General features: G+C 33.6%; 1 protein-coding gene and 1 long non-coding RNA gene across 3 annotated transcripts in view; one reads left to right on the top strand and one right to left on the bottom strand.

Annotated features, from left to right (window-relative positions):
* The window catches only part of LOC134700956 (MFS-type transporter SLC18B1-like), a 29,497-nt gene extending 16,082 nt beyond the window's left edge, over positions 1-13,415 (bottom strand). Inside the window, exons 1-5 of one of the 2 annotated variants that reach the window (XM_063562101.1) lie at positions 13,304-13,415; positions 10,655-11,297; positions 7,504-7,599; positions 5,977-6,050; positions 4,799-4,955 (exon numbers count right to left, since the gene is read on the bottom strand). In XM_063562101.1, the coding sequence (XP_063418171.1) occupies positions 4,799-4,955; positions 5,977-6,050; positions 7,504-7,599; positions 10,655-11,263 (936 nt within the window). In that variant the 5' untranslated portion in view covers positions 11,264-11,297; positions 13,304-13,415. Of the gene's footprint in view, positions 1-4,798; positions 4,956-5,976; positions 6,051-7,503; positions 7,600-10,654; positions 11,298-13,001; positions 13,174-13,303 lie in introns of those variants that run through there. The other variant, XM_063562100.1, reaches the window with a different exon arrangement.
* A 1,096-nt stretch (positions 13,416-14,511) lies between these two features.
* On the top strand, positions 14,512-15,938 carry LOC134700972 (uncharacterized). The gene is made up of 3 exons (XR_010103999.1): positions 14,512-14,914; positions 15,346-15,412; positions 15,849-15,938. It is a non-coding gene; the product is annotated as an uncharacterized LOC134700972 (long non-coding RNA).
* The last annotated feature ends 8,490 nt before the right edge of the window (positions 15,939-24,428 follow it).

Below are 24,428 nucleotides of genomic sequence, written 5' to 3' on the forward strand. Positions count from 1 at the left end.
ATTAAATCTTCTGGTAAGTACAAATTATGAATAAGTATTTCAACCTTTTTGAAAATTATGAAACTATCATTTCCTTCAAATAAATTGTGACCATGTAGGATCAAGAAAATAACTATAAAACCATGCATTTTTTGCATATACATAATTACTATTGGATTGTCACAGTATGACACATGACTAATATATCTTTAAGACAATCTCTTCAATAAAATATTATTCAATAGTAGCTAGTTTTCGCAAAATTGGAGATCTGTAGTATGACTGTAATAATTTAATATATATAGAGACATCTTTTCCAAAAAAGCAAAAAGTATTATCTTTTAAAACTTAATTAGTACATATGTACTCAATTATCATGATTGTGGATCAAATTTGAGATTTTAAAAATGGCAAGACATACATGTAAATATGGGCCTATGATGTTAGAGTAAAATAAAAGACCAATACAAATCAAAGTAAAGAATAACTTATACACTTCACTTGCATTTCCAAAAAAAAAGACAATAAACTATTTAAGACATGAAAAAATAACGTGATTGATCTGCTGTTTTCACTGGAATTTAAAATAATTTCACTACACATAGTGTTGAAGAATCCATTTAAATTTCTCTGGGTTTGCATTAAAATCCCACTGGAATTATTGAAATTTCATTGGGATCCCATTGAAATTTCAGTGGAAATTGCCCAGAATCACACTGGGATTTTAAAAATATCACTGAGATTCCACTGGAATCCAAGTGGGATTTTTGAAAAAATATCACTGAGATTCCACTGGAATCCAAGTGGGATTTTAAAAATATCACTGAGATTCCACTGAGATTCCACTGGAATCTTCTAAAAATCCCGACAAAATTGTCCAGTGGAATTCCAGTGGGAACCAGTGGAATTCCCAAGTGAGATTTATGTGGGATTTCAGTGGAATTCCACTGATTATTTTTAGTAGGGTTTACATGATGCGTTAAATAAACAGTCACAATATGGGTACATCAGTCATCATCGTATAAAAATTTTAAAAGGAACAATTTAACAGGACACAAAAACATCTACTACCTACGAACACATGGATTGATTTGAGTGTCTGACGTCAGAATAATTATATACGTCAAATAAATTTTTCATTCATTGTGCATACAAACAATTTTAAAATTTACATAGGCAATGTAGGCATACAGGGTTAAAAAATCAGAAGTATGTAAGAATAAATTACAGAAATAGACCGAGATTCAAACTAGTCCAAATAAATGTATTATTGAGTTAAAAACATAAAAAAAGAAACTTTACCAAAAAATGTGCATATTGATGCATAAGCTTACTATATAACACAAAGAACCAGTCATATTAAAGCAATAATTTATAGATGCAGATAAGAATGCAAAAATGTGCACATACGTTCGAAAACACACATGCCAGCTGCTAGCAACAAAAAATTAGGTTTTACATCTTAAAATGTTTAACAGTAACACTGGTACACTTACATAGTTTGTTTGCTTAAATTATAAGGTCAGAAACATGAAGAAGGAGATTGATGTATACCAAACAAATATTCAAACCTATAAGTATAAGTTTTAGTTTTTATTTGGAGGAATTAGTGTCAATCCAAAAATTAGAACAAAATTCCAATATACCATGTAGACAGAACACAACATATAAAACACAAACCAACCCTAAAACCGATGGTGATTGCAGTAGCTCTTGAAGGGTAAGCATATCCTGCTCCAATGTGTACAATATCCCTCATTTTACACTACTATTCTATTAATCATGATTTATGCTTAATTCTAGGATACATTTTTTTAGGCATTAAAAAGTAAATGTTTTTGTATGGATCCTTTTTTCATGGATTGAACAAATGGAACACAGACAAGAAGACTACACAAAACTTATATTTCTTGAATGTTTTCTTTAGCTTCCCCTGAAATCCATTAAAATTAAATTTCCATAAATAATAAGTACTCCACAGTATTTCTAAATGATTCTGGCATGCTAAAAGCAGTAATCATGTTATGTTTAAGAAATAATTCATGGAAGCCATAGATTATTGGAAATTTACACATGGCCTGGGCCGTGATATTCGAATTTTATCCTGAGCGTTAGCGAGGGATAAAATCAACAAATATCACGGCCCAGGCCATGTGTAAATTTCCAATAATCTATGGCTTCCATGAATTATTTCGATTCTAATAGGACAAATACGATCATTTAAAAAACTGAAGCGAGGGTGGGTAAATCTGTGTATATGGCTGTTCTTTTTTACTCCCTGTTAGATAAAGCTCATCATTTTAATAGATCCGTAGCTTGCACGGATCATTTCGTGAACAACCGCTGAAAAAAAATATGTTTCATTCTCAAAACCAACAATTGTCATGTTGATTTACTATGTTTTTCCCGTGAGCTACCGTCAAATCCAAAGTTGACATTTCGTAACCAATGAGCCGCCATGTTGACTTGCTGAAATCAGTACATATGCGAATAATGCAATAGAATAGAAAATCAAACATAACCTACCTTGATAATCAATTTTAATACAATAGTAAACGACATGTCAATAGTTAACGTAACAGAAAACGTTCAACTCTAGAGTTTTCATTTGTATCACATCATGTTTTGAAATGACTTAAATGCGCCAAAAACATTAATAGACTTTCGCGGAATTTTATTTTATTTTTATTTTGTTGGTTTCTCCGAGCTCTTATGCATGACTTCTTTTTATTATGCATCCGAATAAGAATAAAAGTGATTTTGTCCTTTCTGAATTGCAATTTTTAAAACAATTAAATCGACAAAGGGTTTGCAAATAGGTTTCAATACATGTGGATTTACGTGGGAAGTATATTGTAACAGCCATTATTATGTACACCACGGAGTCTGCGCTAAGTATAGATATATCGAGAATTTTATCACAGTGTTGTTTACAAAGCGAAAGAAGCACGTCATGTTAGAATTCTGTTTATGCCATGCTACAGTTAAGCCTTAAGAGAAATGTTTCATCTTTAAAGCATTGCAAAAACGTAGTACTAGTCAGAACTCACTTGAACCTGTTGAATTTTTCTGATAAGATAAATGAGACAAAACTTGAGATATATATTCTAAATACCAGTAGACAACAACCCAACATGAATACATGTTATGTCAGTATGAGACTACAACAATGGAAGAACAATAATAGAATCTGTATAACAAAGTTTTAAAATCTACAAAAAATCAATTGACCACTTTCCAATTTATTCATCATCATAAAAAACTTATCAATTATGCATGTCTTTATGACATCATTTGCCAGATTAAGGGAATCACCTGTATCCCTGCACTATAAACTTTCATCAAGCAACTTAGGGATTGTCATTGTGCAGGACCAACAAGAATTAATATTTGTTCTGTAGGTATTTAATCACAATTCCCTAATGACAACAGTGCTGAAAGACAATTATGAGAATTCAATTTACCGAATAATTCCTGCAATATATAGTTTTATAGTTTTACAACCACTTGCTCAACATTAGAACAGAAGTGCATGACGATGTCCCTAAACGCAGGAATGATGTTTCCTAAAACCAAAGATTTTGACAGAAATACGTTGAACTCCAAAGTTGTCTATTAGTTTGAAAGTTTGCTGTTCATTTAGGCAATCTAAAGTTTTAATCAATCTATTAAACTTTTCAGGATAATAGACAAAAGTAGGAACAATTGTCATTAAAGGGCAATAACAATTATGGTCATGTAGATATATTCTAAATCCTATTGCTATATTTTAAGAGATAAATGACCAAAAAAAAATTAAATAGTCAAATTCATCATAAAGGGTTCTAATAAACATGCATAAGTTGTCTGACAGTTCTGCCATTAACAAACATTAATAGTAAGAGCTCCACATTTTAAACAATTTCTGTCCTAAGGCTTGCAAATATTCTCTATTTAAAGTGGTTTTCTAGACAAAACTTGCATTTTCCCTTATGTTCTATTCTAAGCCATGTCATCCTTATAGGTTGGCAAGCAGATTACTTAAACACATGATTTTAAATAGATACCCCAATGATGCTTTTTTACCAAAAGTTGTTAAATTTGACATTTTGTTATGGTGTAATGGGTGCCATTTAGGATACTGTATCGGTTCAGACTGATGTGATATAAAAAAAGAAGATGCGGTATGCTTGCCAATAAGACAACTGTCCACAAGAGACCAAAATGGCACATACATTAACAACTATAGTTCACCTTACTGCCTTCAACAATGAGCAAAGCCCATACCACATAGTCAGCTATAAAATGCCTAGATATGACAATATAAAACAATTCAAACGAGAAAACTAACCTCCTTATTTATATAAAAAAATGAACAAAAAACAAATATGTAACACATAAACAAACAACAACCACTGAATTACAGGTTCCTGACTTGGGACAGGCACACACATAAATAATGTGGCCGGGTTAAACATGTGAGCTGGATTCCAACCCTTCCCTAACCTGGACACAGTGGTATAACAGTACAATATAAGAACGAACTAAAAAAATCAGTTGAAATAAGCTTAACTCATCAGATGGACAAAAATACAAGTAGACGTGGCCTGGTACTTATACATCCCGACAACAAAAAGACAGTAGGAACAGATCTGAGGGTGCATGTTATGACAAAGTAAATAAATTGTTGGTAAGATATGACGGATGCTAAATGATGAGAAAAGCTCACTCTGCATTTCTGAAATACAAACAAAAAAGTTAATAATGGAACAATTTATTTATATAGTACTAGATATGCATGAAGAAACAAAATAAAGTGTCAAATAAGACTTGTACTTACAAAAACTGTAGCAACAGAGTCTGGGAATTCTTTGGCAACCAGAGCAAAGCTTGCAGTCTGTAGACCACAACAACCTATAGCTAGGATGATTCTCAGTAGGAAACAATAAATAATGAAGGTGATATTCTCAGTGCTTGTGTCTATGTAGGTTAGCATTCTGTAAAAAGAAAGGGTCTATGAACTTATGTAGATTAGAATCCTGTGAAATATAAGATTACAAATATCTAGAATATATGCATGAGTGCAGACACTGGAAAGTCTTGCCTGGGTTAATATTAGAATAGGTATCAATAGTGTCAATTTGCTCAGAATATCCTTTTAAATGAAGCCTAAAATAATTGTGACAAATTGATTTATACCTGTAAAATAGATCTGACAATTTCATATTACTATTAAAATGAAAATTTTTAAATTGATGACTGTATCAATATTAAACGAATGTTAACAATCCAAATTCAAAGAATAAAATGCATATATTTCATTATTTTTTTGCTATGGCATGCATTTTATATTGTATCATTCTATTTTATCATGTTACAATGTAAACTATTGTTTCAGGTTAGGGTTAAGGTTGGCTCTAGTTAAATCGTTTTAGCACCCTGCATTTGTTTGCATCTGTCCTAAGTCAGGAGCCTGATGTACACTGCTTGTCATTAGTTGCTTTGGGTCATATGTGTTTCTTGTTTCTCACCTTTTATATAGATTAGACCGTTGGTTTTCCCATTTGAATGCTTTTACACTAGTATTCTATGGGGCCTCTTATAGATTGCTGTTTGGTGTGAATAAAGGCTTTTTGTTGAAGGCTGTAATTGGACCTATAATGGTTAACTTTTTACACATTGTGACTTGTGTCTAATTGGCACTCATCCCACATCTCCTTTAAACTATAGTCGTTTTTTTCAATTTTTAATTGGTTTTATCTTTTGAATATATATATATAACATGTATAATGCATGCTTCATACTGTAAAAGCAGAAATTTTCGTGGAGATTTAATTTCTTTTATTTTGAGGAAAAAAATTTATATCCACTAATTTTAAACTCCCACAGAAATTTAACCTTCATTTAATATTACTTCTATTTAATGGAAACCACAAAATAAAATACCTATGAAACCTAGTGTAAACACGTCTTTCATTCACAACTATTATATAACATATAACTGTACATGTGACTTACCCAAATAATACTGTACAGCCTGCTGCTAAAAATAGACCACCAATGTACATGAACTTCAACCCCATCAACGGCAACTAAAATAAAATATATATATAAAGTTTAAAGAAACAAAAGACCAAATACTCAGACACAACCTTAAAAGGCTAAAAATAACATTAAAATTGATGATGTCGTCTACATTGCATTAAAAAGGCCTAAAAGGCAGCTTAGCAATAAAACTTTATTAACATAGATCATTATAATTTCTTCGTTTTTTTTATTTTCTAATTATCTTTGGCTTAAATTTGTAACTTAAAAGTTGTCAGCCCAAACAAATTACATCTCTACTTATCTTCCAAACCGTACAAGGTATGGGTAGGCAACATCAAAAACAGATTCTTTTAAGGGTGGCCTAAAACAGCAACAGTGACTTGCTACATGTACATGTCGCAAACCATATAACTTATAGTATGATTCAATATGAGTTAAAAATATAAATAATAAAACTTTAAAGTATGACAGTAAATAAGGATGCATCTATAAAATAAACAGAAAATTGAAACTTTTATCTGGCCAGAAATAAATGTAGGGGAAAAAACTGTCAAATTAGGTGCAATTTGGGTACCCTCACATTATAAAGACTTTTCATATAATGAAGAAAACTATGTGTTTTGAATAATCATGATGACTGTTTTAACTCTAATTGATAATTTTTAATTTTGTTAAAAAAAAATACTATGCCATATGAGGGGAGATAACTCAGGTATTTTAACTTGTTTTAAATTCACTCATTTTGTGTTGTAGTAAGACTTTTTAACCATGTTGATAAATGTGTTAACCTCTTTTTTTATTATTTTCTGAAAACACATTGTACTTGTCATAAGATAAGATAAGTATCTTCTCAAATTTTATTTAAAAGTTTAAAATTAATTATTTATAATTTTTTTCTTTCACAGTTAAAAACAAATAATAATCCAAAATTATTACAACAATTGTGCTACCTGTTGCTTGGCAAATTATAAAAGAATAATATCAATTTTAATTTAGAACCCCCATCTTTAAACTATATTAGATTAAACAACATGGACAAGTGTATAATTAGTATTTGATGACTGTAAAGTTTTTTTTAATTCATCAACTTTGAACAATGATGTTTGTTGATGAGTTGATATATAATTAATGTTGTCTGACCACATTTTCTATATTCTATATAATCATCAGAAAATTTTTCATTTAATAAAGACTGCATCTTACTTAAGGTCTCTTAGTTGCAGATCATAGATTTTTTAAAAAGGGGGAGGGGTCCTATCAAGCCGTTTTTGGAGTAATATTATCTGTAAAAAGTCTGTGCATTTATCATATAAACATATACATAATGCTTAATAAAAGGGCCCTAGTGCCATGAGTGCCCTGCACCCTCTCCCCCCACCCCAAAAAAATGTGCCTCTCTTTTGATAAGGTGTGTTGTTGTGTTGTTGTCTATATATATAATCAATAAAAAGCCTCTCTTTATATGGACAATAGAAAATAGACAATATATCTACTTACCAATTTACCTGATACAGGTGATATTAAAAACTGGGTTAAAGCAAAAATTCCAAATATCCATCCTGACACAGAATCACTCACATTCTTGGTGGCTGCCTAAAATTACAAACAAAAAAGATATATATATATATCATAAAAATAAAATTGAGAGTGGAAATGGGGAATGTGTCAAAGAGACAACAACCCGACCAAAATAAAAAAACACAACAGCAGAAGGTCACCAACAGGTCTTCAATGTACATGATGTAGCGAGAAATTCCCGCACCCGGAGGCGTCTTTCAGCTGGCCCCTAAACAAATATATACTAGTTCAGTGATAATGAACGCCATACTAATTTCCAAATTGTACACAAGAAACTAAAATTTAAATAATACAAGACTAACAAAGGCCAGAGGCTCCTGACTTGGGACAGGCGCAAAAATGCGGCGGGGTTAAACATGTTTGTGAGATCTCAACCCTCCCCCTTTACCTCTAACCAGTGTATATATTAGATTCTAACATGACGTCCTTCAAACGCTTTGAGTACACACCCGTGGTAAAATATGAATATATTGCATTGGCTGTTCCGATCGTACTCCCACGTCATATGTTTTATTATGAATGAAGTACCCGACGTCATAGAATGATGACGTTATGATTTAAGATCATTTAAGCATTTTACGGGAAAATACACGCTTTTGATACCAAAAATCATCACAACAAGTAAATGTAAACAAACGATGCTAAAATGTGGTATAAGCCCATTTTTTATATACATAGACGACATATGATCACATATAAGTGAGTTATCATTAAAATTCATCCAAATCTATCTAAATATGTTTTGTGAATAGTTTGAGCATGTGACTTATTCTGTTTGCTCCGTTCTTTTACGCCAATCTAAAAGTGCGTTAATTTATGGGAACGGCAAATAATGGCCTCCACCTAGAGCGCTTCGATCCCAAAAAATTGCCGTATTTGTCCTATTAGAATCGAAATAATTCATGGGGGCTTGAATATATCTAGATTTTACCACGGGTTGTCCCTTTATGCCGATATTTTACCCCTCGCTATCGCTCAGGGTAAAATATTTGTCATAAAGGGCCAACCCGTGGTAAAATAACGATATATTCAAGCCCCCATGAATTATTTCTTAATTTGCCAATGTCAATACAACTTGATCATTGTTCATATTATAATACTGTTGACTTTTTATAAGGTCTCCCTTTTAAACAAACCCAAACACAAAATTTATCATGTAATTTTTCATAGTCAATGAACCATAATGATGGGGTGGGGTTATATAATCTCCATCATGTCCATGGAAATGAAACTTGTAAATGCCGTTACAATGGCCAATACATTCGCATACCAAATATCAATGACTAAACATTTGCTAAACATTAGTGGTTCATCTTAAACTAATAAAAATGTAAAAAATACAGAACTTTCTAATCAGATTATTATAACACGTCCTTGTAAATTTACAAGATTTTTTAAGAATGTTGACAGGTTATAGTTTCAAATTTTATTGTTTTTTCCCCCCAACTATTTTTTTTTCCAATTCATGTCTTTAATAGACTTCATGTTAATTAGGTTTCATTGAAATCTGATGTGCCTGAGTTTTCCTTGGACAGCCTTTAAAAGAGTTCACAAGGTGTCTTGTAATTCAATTGTTGTCGTTTGTTTCTGTATCATATTTGTTTTTCGTTCCTTATTTTGTTCATTAATTAGGCCTTTAGTTTTCCTGTTTGAATTGTTTTACATTTGTTATTTTAGGGCCTTTAATTTAATATCCAACTATACGCTTTGAGTTTTTGTTCATTGTTGGAGGCTGTACGGTGAATTTCTGTGTCGTTTTGTCTGGTCTGAAGAGTTTTCTCATAACGCTCATGATCTTCTTTTTATACTTATAATTGTTTTGTCATTTTCAGCATGTTTAGACAATAAACAAAATATCAATATATATATACAAATGTATGAAGACTGTACTTATAAACCTTGTGACTTCCTATCCCCTCCCTTATTGGAGCTCAGTATGTATGGTTACATTGTATATATATTATCTAGACTTTTAACCACTTCCACACATTTTTACAAATTTTGTCTAATAACGGCGCAAATGGAAACCCCCTTCCCCCCCACACCCACCTATTCCTTTATCAAAATCCGTGAACCACATCTACAACATATACAATGATCCTTGAATATATTTCAAATATTTATTTTATCAAATTGTTACAGACAATTTCATAACATATACATGTAGATAATGAAATATGAACCAAACTAGATATGAAAACAAACAAAGATAACCCTTGTCCAACACTAAAGACATAATTATACAAGTTATAATCAACAATATCTACTTCAACATGTCATGCATGTGATTATGATAAACACAACACATGATCAATTCTACGTCAATATTTTTCTAATGACCTTCAGTTGTTAATTTATATGGTGACCTGTACATGTTTTTAATTTGAAGAGTGACCTGTGCATGCTGTACATGTTGTTAATTTGAAGAGTGACCTAAAGTTGTTAGTTTGTATATTGTGAACATGGAGAACTTTAGACTTTTAACTTGTTAGACCCATTGGTGGCATTGCAGCTGTTCTCTCCTCTATGGTTGGGTTGTTGTCTCTTTGACACATTCCCCATTCCGTTCTCAATTTTATTTCGTTGTTTATAATAATTTCTGTCATTTATGGTTTCTTGTGGAGAGTTGACTCATTGACAATTAGCTGAGTTATGTCCCTTAGACATTCAGATTTTTTTACTTCTTATCTATCTTCCTACATCCTATCACTGCTCATTTTACAAGCCCCAAAGAAGCAATTTTTGAATGCCTTGCACAAATACCCTTGCGCAAATACTTAAAATCTTTGTGCAATCAGTTTTTTTGTTGATTTAATGAGATGAAACATTTAACTCTAACAAAAAAACTATGAGCTATTAAACCTGGGAAAAATCATTTAGGGCATGATTTTCTATCTTATTATTATTTACTTATATTTGTTCATTTGTTTTTACTTTTTCAAGTAAATAAAAATTACTTCTACAGTACAACATGAAGTAGTACCCCTGACTGACCTCATGAGGTGAAAAAGAACCGATATATCATGCATATCAACATTATAACACAAACAAAAGTGTATAATAATCTTACCTCACTAGGAAAGAATGGCGCTATCAACGACAAACACAGGTAGCTCAGAAAACTGCACAATGAGATACTTATTAAGATCAGTTTATGTCGGCTGCCTAAGGCACGGAATGAAAATGTGGGAGTTGATAAATCAGGAGACTCAATATCACTCTGATCATCACAAGATCCCTGAATTTTGTTCTCTAGTCCTTCATCCTCAGAATTAGATGAAATTAATGATGTCTCAACGATGATAGTCTGAATTTCTTTTCCTGTCGGGTTCACATTTTTGCCATCTGTAAAGTTGTCCTGATTTTTTACAGGCTCAAAATATTTGCTGTCCTGATTTACCACTGGGTCAATAAATTCCTCATCATAACAATTACTTGGTGAGGTTTTTCGCAGTGATTCCTCAGAATTTACTGCACCATAATTCCCTGACCTTTTACTCCCATTCAATGAACGGGAATCCCTTTCTGATTTAGAAGTTTCATCTTTATTATTTGATGTTCTTTTGTTGTCTAACAAGTTCTGACTTTTTGAGGTGTTTGAAAATTTAATAGAAAAGTCATATTGAACTGAAACATCTTGCTCGTCTGTTTGATTAACATTTTCTTCATTGTTCTGCATTCTGTCATCTTTCTTTTATTCATTCGTGTTCAACCTAGAAATAAATAGACATTTATTAATATTAGTTTATAATTAATTTAAAACTGTGCTATGATTTGCATACCAAAAGAAATCAACTTTTGAAAGCTCTGCTGTCAAATAAACGAAAGGGCCATTGAATGTAGCCAACATTCACCCCACGGGCGTAGATTTTTGCATTTTTTGTATATCGAAGACCCCTATAAATATAGTCCTGTAAATATATATTGTGAACTTTTAAACTAATTCTAAAATGAAGTGCTCCTTTGAAGGAGGGAATTCCTCACACTGAAACAGATACAGATACAGATCGATAGCTTAAGGAAAGTCGATTAAGGTTAAAATTATTTGTTTGGAAGGAGTTAAATATATAGCGTTTGCTTTATAAATTTTTATTAACCCAGCTAATCATGTTATTTAATACTAAGTACCATCATCCTGAGTTAAAAAAATATTAGTCTTTTGTTTGTGTGTATCAAATAACTTAAATTTGTTAGAAAATTGGTTAGAATGATAGCAAATTACAGAGTTATCTCCCCTTATTCATTAATTTCTAGTGCATTTCAACCAAATTGTATCTTTTATTACCAGAACAGAAAACGCAAATAAATGTTATTTGTGTGCATAACTAAATATTATGAACTAAAATCAATGTCCAATTGGGTGGGTTGTTTTTTTTACATGTTTTCACCAGTGCCTGATTCTTAGGCCATGTAGGCAGACTGGCATAAAAATAAGTATACTCGCTCACAAACTGAAGAATATATATTTATAATGTAGGTTTGTATGTTCATTAATTGAGTAAAATGTATTAATGGATACATCATCAATATCATGAGAACTGAAACAAAAATAAAATTAAGTACCTAAATATGTAATATGTAATTATAACTATTGAATGCTTCTTTTTGTAACTTCATAGGGTTGTAAAAGCGTTGACCGTGAGCACATTTTTAGAATGAACAAAATGTACTTCAGTCAACACCCCAATCCCAATCAAGTTACAAAAAGAAGCATTCAGTTCTTAAATAAATTTCTTTAAAAAGTTAAAATCAAAAAATTGAAAATTGAAAAGCTTCCCAAATAAATCAAAATTTATATGGTTTATGTCATCTGGGGATAATGTTTTAATAAAAAAAGTAAGTTTATTATTGTGTACTTTAAATCATGCATATAGACATGATAAAATGACATTTAATATTCTGTCCATCAATATTATATAGTTAACTATATACATGATATATATAAACATTATACATGTTATTATATTATTTCTGTAGAAATTGTTCTGCTCACTTAGACTTCAAGTTGATTTTGTTTAATTGTTAAATAATCAATGAATTCAATATGTAATTACTTGTATGAAATTTCACTTAAGTTAAGTGTACTGCTGGCGCATCAAATTGACAATGAAAGACTTTAAAATGTCTATTGATAATGTTATCGATGGTAAACATGTTAACTATATATACATTTTTTAAGATGTTGCAGCCAGGGAGAATACATTAAACAAAGAAATAATTGTAGTGTACACATTTAATTCTGAAAACGTATCTTTTACATGCATAAAACCAAGGATGTATACATGTATTATAGTTAAACCAAGGATTTGTATAGTTGTCTAACTATACAAATCCTTGGTTAAACATGGTAAATACGTCCTTGATGAAACTTATGTCTTGTAATGCATGTATTTGTAAATTTTGCTGAATACCAATACCTGAGACTTGAATCAGACTTGTACTGCCCACTTTAATACGGCGTCCTTAATTGACTGACAATAAAAATATTGTATTGCATTGTATTGTGTACTAGGTTTTTTTTCCCTTCTTTTTTGAAAAATGTCGTGCTGTATTCACTGATCAAGTATTTTATGCGATTGTCTTGTCCTACATTTTGACCTTAGTCTTGTTAGCGGAACAGCATTATAACAACAAAATGCGAAAACATCCTTTCAAAGTGTCGGAATTAAATTATAATTCTCCTTTTTCTCACTATTACATCTGATACTAAAGTTCTTACCTATTTTGTTTCCTAAGCAATTATAAATAAATAGATACAGTTCCCATATAAATTATTTTCTACGTCGTTTCATATCTTGACCCCAAAACAACAACACGTGTTAAGGTTAGAGTCACATGAGTGTAATGTGATACCTGTATATTTTCGCGCTAATTTATAAAATTTATACGCTTTATTTAGAGTCACTTGTAAGTGTACCATAAGTGCGAGTTAAAGTTTTTAACCGACATATATACAAGAAATATCAATACAACACATAATAAACATGCAACAAAATAACACAACACAACCTGCTGCTCTAAGGCGCCGCAGCAACCATTTGATTTTAGGGGAGGGGGGAGGGGCTATATGGATTTGTATTCAGACAAACTTTTTTTCGGCGACAAGTCGAAAACAATTCTTTTCTTTCAAGTTTAGCATTTATATATAGTGACCAGCTGAGGGTGAACCCATAAGTCTCAAAACAAATTAATATATGTTTTTTTCTCCAAAAACATCGCACCCCCCCCCCCCCGAAAATCAAATGGTTGCTGCCTAAAAGCATGGCGGTAATACATGTAACTGGGAACATACATGTTATACGCGGATTATATAAAGCATGATTAAATTAAGCTAGGTATTAGAGCTATAAAAACTTACAAAATGTAAACTTAGCATGATTAGAAAGCTGGTAAAATACATAGCATTAAATATTAAAAAAAAAGATCAGTTCTGTATATGAACTAAATATGATCGTAGCTTGACGCTTATGATTGTTCACGTTGTACAAAACAATCAGATTTTTTCCACTATTATGTATAGTACCCATACAGGCCCTCATAGATGAGTTAATACCAGACTGACTGCCTAAGAGGGGACCCGCTCCAGTCACGCTTCAGTGATGAGTAAGTGATTCCCCATATATAAGCAACCATTTTAATTCCCAAAAGGAGGGGCTGGGCCCCTGTCCTCCCTAAATCCGCCCCTGACATATGTTTATGGGATTTAAACGTCTACTTAAGTTTAAAAAATCGCTTAATTGATCTCAATCATTATAGTAATAGTTGACGTATTTATATACAAAAATAGATACAGGCCACAATATATGCAAATCTTGTGATTAAATAAACGTAAAATATAAAATAAAAGAGTTTATAAGAAAATGAAAACAAATAGTCAAACATATATGTGCTAGCGTGTACTTATTCATGATTGAATAAATACTGATATGATTTTGTAATTTATATTTTATTTCCTATTTGAATTTACTTTAAATAAAGATGATTTTATTCCTAATGCATATTTGTGTTTTCGTTTTCAAATAGATTAATTACGGATTGTAATTAATTATGAGTGGTACTATTCGTATTTTATATTCACGGACTTTGACGATTGACTAGTTTGGCCTTGATTGTTACTCACTTCTACTATTCTGATGGTCAGTGTTTTACGCTTGATTTGACCGCACACTTTCTGCTATTTCATTGGTTATATATCTTTTGGCGGTTTATTTATATTAAGTCTTTATTCAATTGTGGATTGATGTTCAAACCGAACAGACGTTTCATATACTTTATTTGCTGTTTCCTATTTTGTATCATTTGTATTGGAGGAATTCCACGATTGTTTCAGGTCAGTTTGCCTACTTATCTCTTTAGATATTCTGTCTTTATCTTACTTTCATTGTAATTTTATTACCGGATTAATCAGTATTTCACGCATGAGTAACTTTCCATTTTAGCATGAATTCGTAGTAAGAATGTGTATCGTGTGATTGGTGAATGAATGTTGTGAACTATTTAAAAGGTTAACGTAACTTTTATAACAGGCACATTATTGATTTACATTTGAGCTACATAATTTAAGCCTGAGAATAAATAGTGTAAATATAAACGTATTGAATGCCGCATATTTGAGCAGAATGAGTCCGAGAGTAAATGAGTAAAATGTTAACTTGATAAATACTTTTCAGAGTCTTTATAATATTTTTGTCTCCGATTGATAGATTTTAAGTACTATATAAGTCTGTGCATAGTAACTATAATTTAGTATATGTTATACAGGTATTTGACAGAGTTCTGCATATGATGTAGATACACGTAGAGGCATAACCTTTGTACCTCATACGAGGTAAGAATGAGTGTTCATTTGTAGTTGCTTATTATTTTATTAGCTTAGTTATTTTGCTTTGTTTAGCTTAGCTTATATTTATTAATTAACTGCTTGTTGCTATTTGCTTAATTAATGCTTATTGTGCTTAGACTGTTTGTTTATAGTTTTAACGGCTAATTCGTATATTATAATGTTTTGCTAACTGAGAAACTATATTTCTATTTTGCTTTTCTGACAAGTTAAATTCTGTTTCGAACGTCACAGAAAGTTATATTTTGATGAGATAAGGTTTAATTACACATTTTGTTAATTTCATAAACTGTGACGTATTTTACAGTCAATTGGTTAATTTTTGTGAGTACACATATTACGTAAATTTATCAGATTGATATAATACATGTTTTAAGAGAATTGATTTATATACGTTGTTATTTAATGTAATATTATTTTACAGGGTTTCTTTTGATGCTTCATTGATTAATAAAACTATCCAGAACCCTATACATAGTCAACTATTATTTACGCCCAGATAGTACGACTACATATATAAGCTGAGTTTCACATGGTATCAAGTTGATTTAAACCCGACCAGATACTAGTAATATATTGAAACTAATCATGCAAATTGAATGTTTTCTTTGTATAAAATCAATTTAACGAAAAATCATGACTAACACTTAACTCGCTGCACTATATGTAATCGTTGTAATCGTGAGATGTCAGACTAGATAGAATTCCGAGTACTTGATCCATCCATTCAGGGCACCGTAACAGCAAGATTGTTTACGTGATAACAAACATCTCAATGAAGTTTTGCATGTGTGTTTTTTTTATATTCCATTAACGTGCCTCTTGATTTACAAGATGGTCCAAGACCACCATTGTCGTCCCTTGATTTTCAAATATAGTCCCTAGTGTTGACAGTGGGTTACTTGCCATTAATTTTTATACCCCTTCCAAATTTATTTCTCCATGTTCAATGCCTCAAATTGCAAGTAGGGGGATGAAATTACACTGTCAACAAATTTGGGTCCAGAATTTTAAAGGAAAGTAGTGATTTGGTCCAGCTTAAAAAGGTTGAAAATGAGCACTTCGGAAGATGTCAAAAGATTTCAAGACGCCCTAAACATAAAATTGTCCATATTTTGAGTTAGAGGCGATGAAGTTTTCTATATATTTGATATAATTTGTCCCAAAAGTAGTACAACACACTGTAAAAGTTTCTTTGAGAAAGCGCAGGTGGGATTTTTTTTATTTTCATTTATGTTCTAAAAGAAATGCACTACGAATTAATTGTGTTCTCGGACCAGATGATGATTTATATCAACAAGGGAATTTTCTCAGTGATATTAAATGCGATTAATAAATTAAACGGAACTACTGTAATATACTTTTGTTTACAAACAGCTAAATTAATATCTATTTATGTTTATCCTAAAATTTACTTTCGTCAACAAAAAGATAATTTCATGAATAATTTGTTATTTCTACGAACGTGATATTTTGTATTATAGTAACCTAATTTCATTTGAGGTGACTTATAGGTCCATTGGGCCGGGTGTATTAATATTTATCATATACATTGTATATGTATAATCTGTACATATTAACACATAAAAATATGTCACTATAACAAATGATTTACCTACTTACTTGCTTACTATAAGTTGCAGTTAAATAGGTGATAACTTCGGAAACTATAACATGCGTAGACGGGCCGGGGTTGGGGATGGCCATGGGAGGGGAGTTGTATGACTTACACCAGTGAATATTGGTTGTTATTTAGAATTAAATGCTTCCTTTTGCAGTAGCTCAATTTGTGTGAATCGCACTTTTAAGCGTTTTATAATCAAATTGTGCACAAGATCAACACTGTTACCAACATAAAAAAAAGTTATTAAAAGAAGCTTTTGATTCTTATTTTTTTATGCTATAACCATTACATTACGACAGTTCCCTTTTTTTTTTTAAAGAAGATTTGGTATGATTGCCAAAGCGATAATCTGCACTAGAAACTAAATGACACAGAAATTTTAAAACGACAATATGTTATCAAGTTCTGTAGCAATGAACAAGGTCCATACTGCATAGTCAGCTATAAAAGGCTCCGAAAAGACAAAACAAATGTTAAACAATTCGAATGAGAAAATTAGTGCTTAGATTTGAAATTATATGAAACGCACGTTTATTAAGAACGGGGGAGATATTTGATTAAGGAATGTTTTGAGATTGCTTTAAAATACTCGAAAGATTCTTCTGATATAACATAATTTGTTATTAATTTTTGCTCAAACTGAAGATATTTCTCATATTAGATTCAAAACAAACTTGATTGAAAAGATTTAGGTTCTGCAAAGTGTTTTTATTGGATGAAACATTAAAACGAGCAATTTGGACTGACTACCACTATTTGAAGATAGTATTAACATAATGTAAGGAATGTTAGCCGTTTTCAAAAACACAACACGAGACACCTACCAACATTGAAAGGTTACATTTGATACACAAAATGCTAATTTGCTAACCGAGTCCCTCTGCACATACACCCTTTTATACATCTCTAACAAGTAAACAAGCAAACAACCCTTATATATATATATCATACAAGGAAACGAAAACACAACTTTTATACATTCGACACAAGAAAAGAACACATAGCCTTTTAATATATGCCACACAAGCAACGCAAACGTATTGTATTCATTGTCACATGTATTAATCTGCATTATCTCCCTTACTCCATGTGTCATGTTATACATGTATGATTGATGGGTTATTTCCCTTTACTGTTTACCGCCTCACCATCATTATGAAATGTGCGTTTCTAACGAGAATATGTGTCATGTTTTATCTGCCTACTGGCGTGGCGACAGCGGTTTAAGAAACCCACATCTCAAATAACTCAACAATTTGAACATTATTCCACTCTAAAAGTAAAAGGAGAGCCGGAAAATTTTGTCATTTTTTTCTATTGTTGGACTTAACTGATCGTTACAAAATGGCAGGCACACGTGCTCCAAAACAATGGTCACTCTCAAAAGTTGAAACAATAACATCGTTTGAAGCATGGAGACAAAACTTACAATATACCTTGTCCCTTGATCAAAACTTCGCAGCGTTCCTTGTAGATGGATTTACATGGCTGAAGAAAACCAACGCCAATCCTTTACGAGGTATTGTTGACGATGGCGAGGCGGTTGCCGAAGCGAACCGACGAACAGCAGCCCAAAAGTGCACACATTTGGACCTTATGCTTGGGAAAATAGCAAATTACTGTCCGATTATTTCAAGAAACACTATAATTAAAAAATTCAGCATCCATGAATTATATTTGGCAGTCAATTCGTCTACACTACGGATTTCAGTCTACTGGTGGACACTTTCTTGATTTTAATAGCATCTTTTTGGAACCAGATGAGCGTCCTGAGGACTTATTTCATTGATTGGCTAGTTTTATTGAAGACAATATATGCTTCGTGCCGGTGGCAATATTCATCACCACGGAGAAGTACCTGAAGCCGACGAAGAACTATCGCCTTCTTTGGAAAACATGATTGTGCAAACTTGGCTAAGACTTATTAATCGTGACTTGCACAACCTAGTGAAGCAGCGATATGGAACTGAGTTACGGTCAAAAACACTAGCTTCTTTGAAACCTGAAATTTCACATGCTGACGGTGTTACCCCGTTAAATATAGTTGGTGAATGTCATTTCACACTTTCGAGAGACGGAATCGAGTTACAGTTAGAGGCCCTAGTAGTGAACGACTTGGACGTTGATATACTCGCCGGTATTCCTTTCATGTCATCGAACGACATCGCGATTTTCCCTAGCAAACATAAAATCGTAATTCGCGACAAGGTAACTGTTATGTATGGTAGCCCAAACGAGGAACTTAACTCTAGTAATACTCGCGTACGTAGAACACAGGCCTTTCTTATCCGGGCTCCATCAGCAAGTTCAGTAGTTTGGCCAGGATGTTACGGCGAATACGACATCCCATCGGAAATAGAATCGGATTGCATTCTCGCGGTCGAGCCTCACACTGACGCTTCTCGTACGAAAGATTGGCCCAGTCCCCAAATTGCCCAGTCCGTCGCAGGTAAATACGCATCGTGAATAACACGTCGGTACCGCAGGTCATACAACGAAATGAACATTTTTGTCGAGTACGACTCACGAATACCATAGACAACGCACCAATGGCTCCGGACAATATCCGTGACTTAAACCATTGTGGTGACGTCAGCCTATTCATTTGCCGTGGATTCTTTTTCTAGAATCAACGCTTACTTAATTCGTCGCTGAAATGGACTCACCATTTTATATTCTTTTGTTTCCTTTGTGTGCCTAATTGCATTAGGGTTGAATTGGCCAATTTACTGATTTCTGTTCAGTAATGGAATCAATTTAAAAACTTACCTTTAATTTTTGTAATTTATATATGCTTGACTATGAGTCGAACCCGTCCATGAATTCTCTGAAGAGACACTAACATCAACATATCGACGAAACCTCTCGGCTACCAATTGGTTACGATTTACATGTCTAATTCATATACATATATAAATGAATATTTGATATACATCGGTACAACAGACACACATGGATTGCACCTTTATATATACAATAATAGGCAATCGTATAGTATGTGTTGGTAGTCGCGAGGTTTCATGGATATGCTGAATGAGTTAGAACTTGTCGGGTAGGTTCGATTCCTGGTATTTTTGTGTTGCTGTCCCTATTCTCTAGTTTTCCTGGTTTGTTTCTTGTTTTTTAAGATATTTTAGATATTTAGTTTTATAAAAGCGAGTCTGGTCGTTTATATCGGATCATTGTTAGCTATTCCTTATGTTTGAAAGGAAAATGTTAACATTATAGGTGTCAATTTTTGTTTTATAAATCAATATAGTATGATTTAATCTGTTTATTCGCAAATTCCTATGTTAGAAAATCGTGATGTGCAAAGAATAAGACTTCTTGTTAGAAATTACGGACACATGCTTTATATATATGCTATATATATGTTTTTGTCAAGTTGTTGTCCCCGGCTTTGACACATTCTCCATTTTCAATCTCAATTTTATTAGAAATATGATCAAATAGGTCTCATTGTGTCAAAACGTATAATGTTCAGATGCCTGATAAATGAAAATCGTCAAGGGCAGACGTGTTGTGTAAAACATGTATTTGTCTTGTTTTAAACATTTAAATTTAATATATAATTTGTTGTATGTAATGCATCGTTTGTCACGATAACATGGTTATTTAAACTCACTTACAATACCTTCTAATTAAGAATAGGCTTTAATTTTGAAAAGACACTAATCACAATAGTTTAAGTTATAGATACAATGGATAAGCGTTGATTCATGAAAAACAAACCATTCGCCCTGCGGGCTCATGGTTTCTTTTTCAAGAATCCACGCTTATCCATTGTATCTATATCACATAAAAACAACAAACTACATAGACTCCACACATACTTCCCAATGTTTCAAACAAGTCTCTGTAGACCCAGATAATTTACTTAGTCCAGATCTCCAAACCCAGTTTAATGAACTTCTTTGAAAGTTCAGTGAAGTTTTTAGTCCTAACTTTGAAGGTTATAATGGGGAAATAGGTCCTTTTGAAGCATCTGTTAATATGGGTCCTGTCCAGCCTCCCCAACGGAAAGGTAGAATGCCACAGTATTCAAAAAATAATTTGGTAGAACTCCAAAACAAATTTGACGAATTGGAATGTATAGGAGTGTTCCGTAAACCCGAAGACGTCGGAATTTCAGTCGAGTATATTAACCCGTCATTTCTTGTCAAAAAAGCTTCCGGTGGTTTCCGACTTGTAACAAAATTTGCCGATGTTGGCAGATATAGTAAGCCGCAACCTTCTCTTATGCCTGACGTGGATTCCACACTCCGTACGATCGCACAGTGGAAATATATAATCAAGTCTGATCTTACGAGCGCATTTTACCAAATCCCCCTGGCAAAAGATTCGATGAAGTATTGTGGAGTCGCGACCCCTTACCATGGAATTCGCGTATATACACGTTGTGCGATGGGAATGTATGGGTCCGAAACGGCTCTTAAAGAACTAATGTGTCGTATAGTGGGGGATTTCTTACAAAAAGGTTGCGTAGCTAAGTTGGCAGATGACTTATGTTGTGGCGGTAATACCCCGGAGGAGCTTTCATACAATTGGGAGTGCGTTCTTCAGTCGCTACACACAGAGTAGCAACACTAGCCTCGTGTCCCGTACCAGACACTGTGCGGGGTCTTCGATCATTTATTGGTTCGTAGAAGATGCTAAGCCGCGTCATTCCGAATTGTTCCAACTTAATTGCCCCATTAGAAGAGAAAATAAGTGGTATGAAATCAGCTGACAAAATCATTTGGTCCGACATGCTAAGAGAACATTTCGAGTTTACCCAAAAGTCTCTGAGCTCCCGTAAGGCCATCACGCTACCTAAATGCAGTGATCAACTGTGGAAAGTCACAGACGGTTCCGTCACTAAACGCGATATCGGGGCGACCCTATACATAAATCGTGACGGTAAAGTGTCCTTTGCAGGAATTTCAGTGCTAAGTAGCGTAAACATCAAGTGTTGCGGCTACCGTGTGAAATCGAAGCGCTTTCCATTGTCGCTAGTGTCAAACATTTCAGTCCCTTTATTATCCAGTCAAAACTGCAACTAATGTGTTGACAGATAGTAAACCATGCGTACAGGGATTTGAAAAACTATGTCGCGGTGAATTTTCGGTCAGTCCGCGTGTCACATCGTTTCTTTCTGTTGTAAACCGATACCAGGTCAGCGTCAACCATTTATCCGGTCGTGCAAATATTCCATCCGACTTTGCAATCAGAAACGCACCCGTTTGTACAGAGCCTAATTGTCAGGTTTGTTGCTTTATATCGCGTACCGAAGATTCTGTCGTTCGAGCCGTAAAATATAAGCATTCAAGACGTTCTCAATGACAGATTTCGCTTACCTTTCACCACCAGGTCGGCCTGGATTAATATTCAATCAGAATGCCCTGATCTTAGACGCACCCACGCTCATTTAAAACAATTATGGCACTCGGCCCTCCAAAAAACTGACAAACATCAAAGACGTCAAACGTTACCTGAATGTCGCATCAATCGCCAAAGACGGTTTGTTAGTTGTTCGGCGTTGTGATCCTCTTGCTCCACCCAACGAGTTGATCATTGTTCCACGTAACGTTCTTGACGGACTCGTCACCGCTCTATATATTAAGTTGGACCATCCGTCAAAACACCAATTAAACCTCGTCTTAAAGCGTCACTTTTACGCTTTAGACATGCCAAAGGCGGCCGAACAGGCTAGTGACTCCTATCACACATGCGCGTCTTTAAAACGGTTCCCTAAGAGCCTCGTCGAGCAGTCTTCAGAAGACCAACCGGACTTGGTTGGCATATCTTACGTGGCCGACGTTCTTAAGCGCAACCGCCAGCTCATTCTGGTCATCAGAGAAACTGTAACGTCGTACACTAGTACATGCTTTATCAAAGACGAAACACTAGGTAGCTTACAAGATGGGCTCATACACTTATTGATACCTTTAAACTTTAAAGCCTTAAAACGGTCCAAGTGTTGTCGTTCGAGTTGACCCGGCCCCGGGTTTTCGCCCTTTATGCGACGATTCATACTTAAAGCAACTCAACATATCAATTGAAATTGGCCGTGTTAAAAATCGGAACAAAAATCCAGTTGCCGATAAAGCCTTCGCTGAGCTCGAAGACGAGTTACTTCGCAAGGAACGCGATCATTCTCCTCTATCTGAAAATACACTAGTTATAGCTACTACGAGACTTAATTCTAGGCTTCGCCAGCGTGGATTGTCCTCCCGCGAACTATGGACTCAAAGAAGTCAGTTTACTCATGAACAGTTGCCAATTTCTAACATGAACCTTATTCGCGCACAGCACGAAGCTCGAAATAAAAATCACGGATTTAGCGAAAAGTCCAAATGCAGTCGACCCGGTCGTCCGACCCCTGATATTGATATAGGGGATTTGGTTAACCTTTACACCGACAGATCAAAGACGCAATCGCGAGATCGGAAAAAATTATCAGGAAATCAACTCCGCGCCTCGTCCTACAAAGTAAAACTTTTGGAATGTTATAAAGTTTTAAACACTGTAAGTGCCCAGCAATATCCAAGATATTCTCCGAATGTGTACAATCAGGAGTCTGATTCAGATGACCATGACGAAGATAGCCTTCCTAGGCCTTTCCGTGACCTACCACCAGATCACGCGGAGCCCCCGCCTATTCTTATTTGCGAAAATATCGATGATGTTGAAAATCTGGACGAGCCGACTGCGCAACATGATAATAATCTCGAACATGACTTGACACTTACTAACTCGAGCACTGAACAACATAATAAGCGCGTTCTCCGTTAGCGCTCCGAATTGAAAACGCCAGCACGGTTTAAAGATTTCATTTCCTTTTTAGGTTTAATGCTCACTCGTCACCTTGGGTTAATTGTTTACTTAGAGATACAACAAAATGTACGTCGTATTTCATTTACTGCTTATTTTATGTTTACTACAATGTATATGCACAGTATTTTTAGCTTAACTACTTATGTAGTAACATGCATTTGATGAAGATATAGAGACTTTAAAAAAGGAGAAGAAAAATAAATGTCAAAATTATTTTGTTTCTTATTGATAGCTATGTGTTTAGTTTATGCATATTGATAACATTTATTTTCATTCGTGTTCTTATAATAACAGAGATTATTAGTTGACAATTGTAAAGAGAGAGAGAGACTTTAAAGGAGAAAAGAAGTTGCGCCAATGTATTGTATTCATTGTCACATGTATTAATCTGTATTATCTCCCTTACTCCATGTGTCATGATTATACATGTATGATTGATGGGTTATTTCCCTTTACTGTTTACCGCCTCACGATCATTATTAAATGTGCCTTTCTAACGATCACATGTGTTATGTTTTCTCTGCTTACTGGCGCAATGCGATTTGATATTTCAGTAGCATGAGT

This window comes from Mytilus trossulus, unplaced genomic scaffold (assembly GCF_036588685.1).
Source record: "Mytilus trossulus isolate FHL-02 unplaced genomic scaffold, PNRI_Mtr1.1.1.hap1 h1tg000210l__unscaffolded, whole genome shotgun sequence".
NCBI lineage: Eukaryota > Metazoa > Mollusca > Bivalvia > Mytilida > Mytilidae > Mytilus > Mytilus trossulus.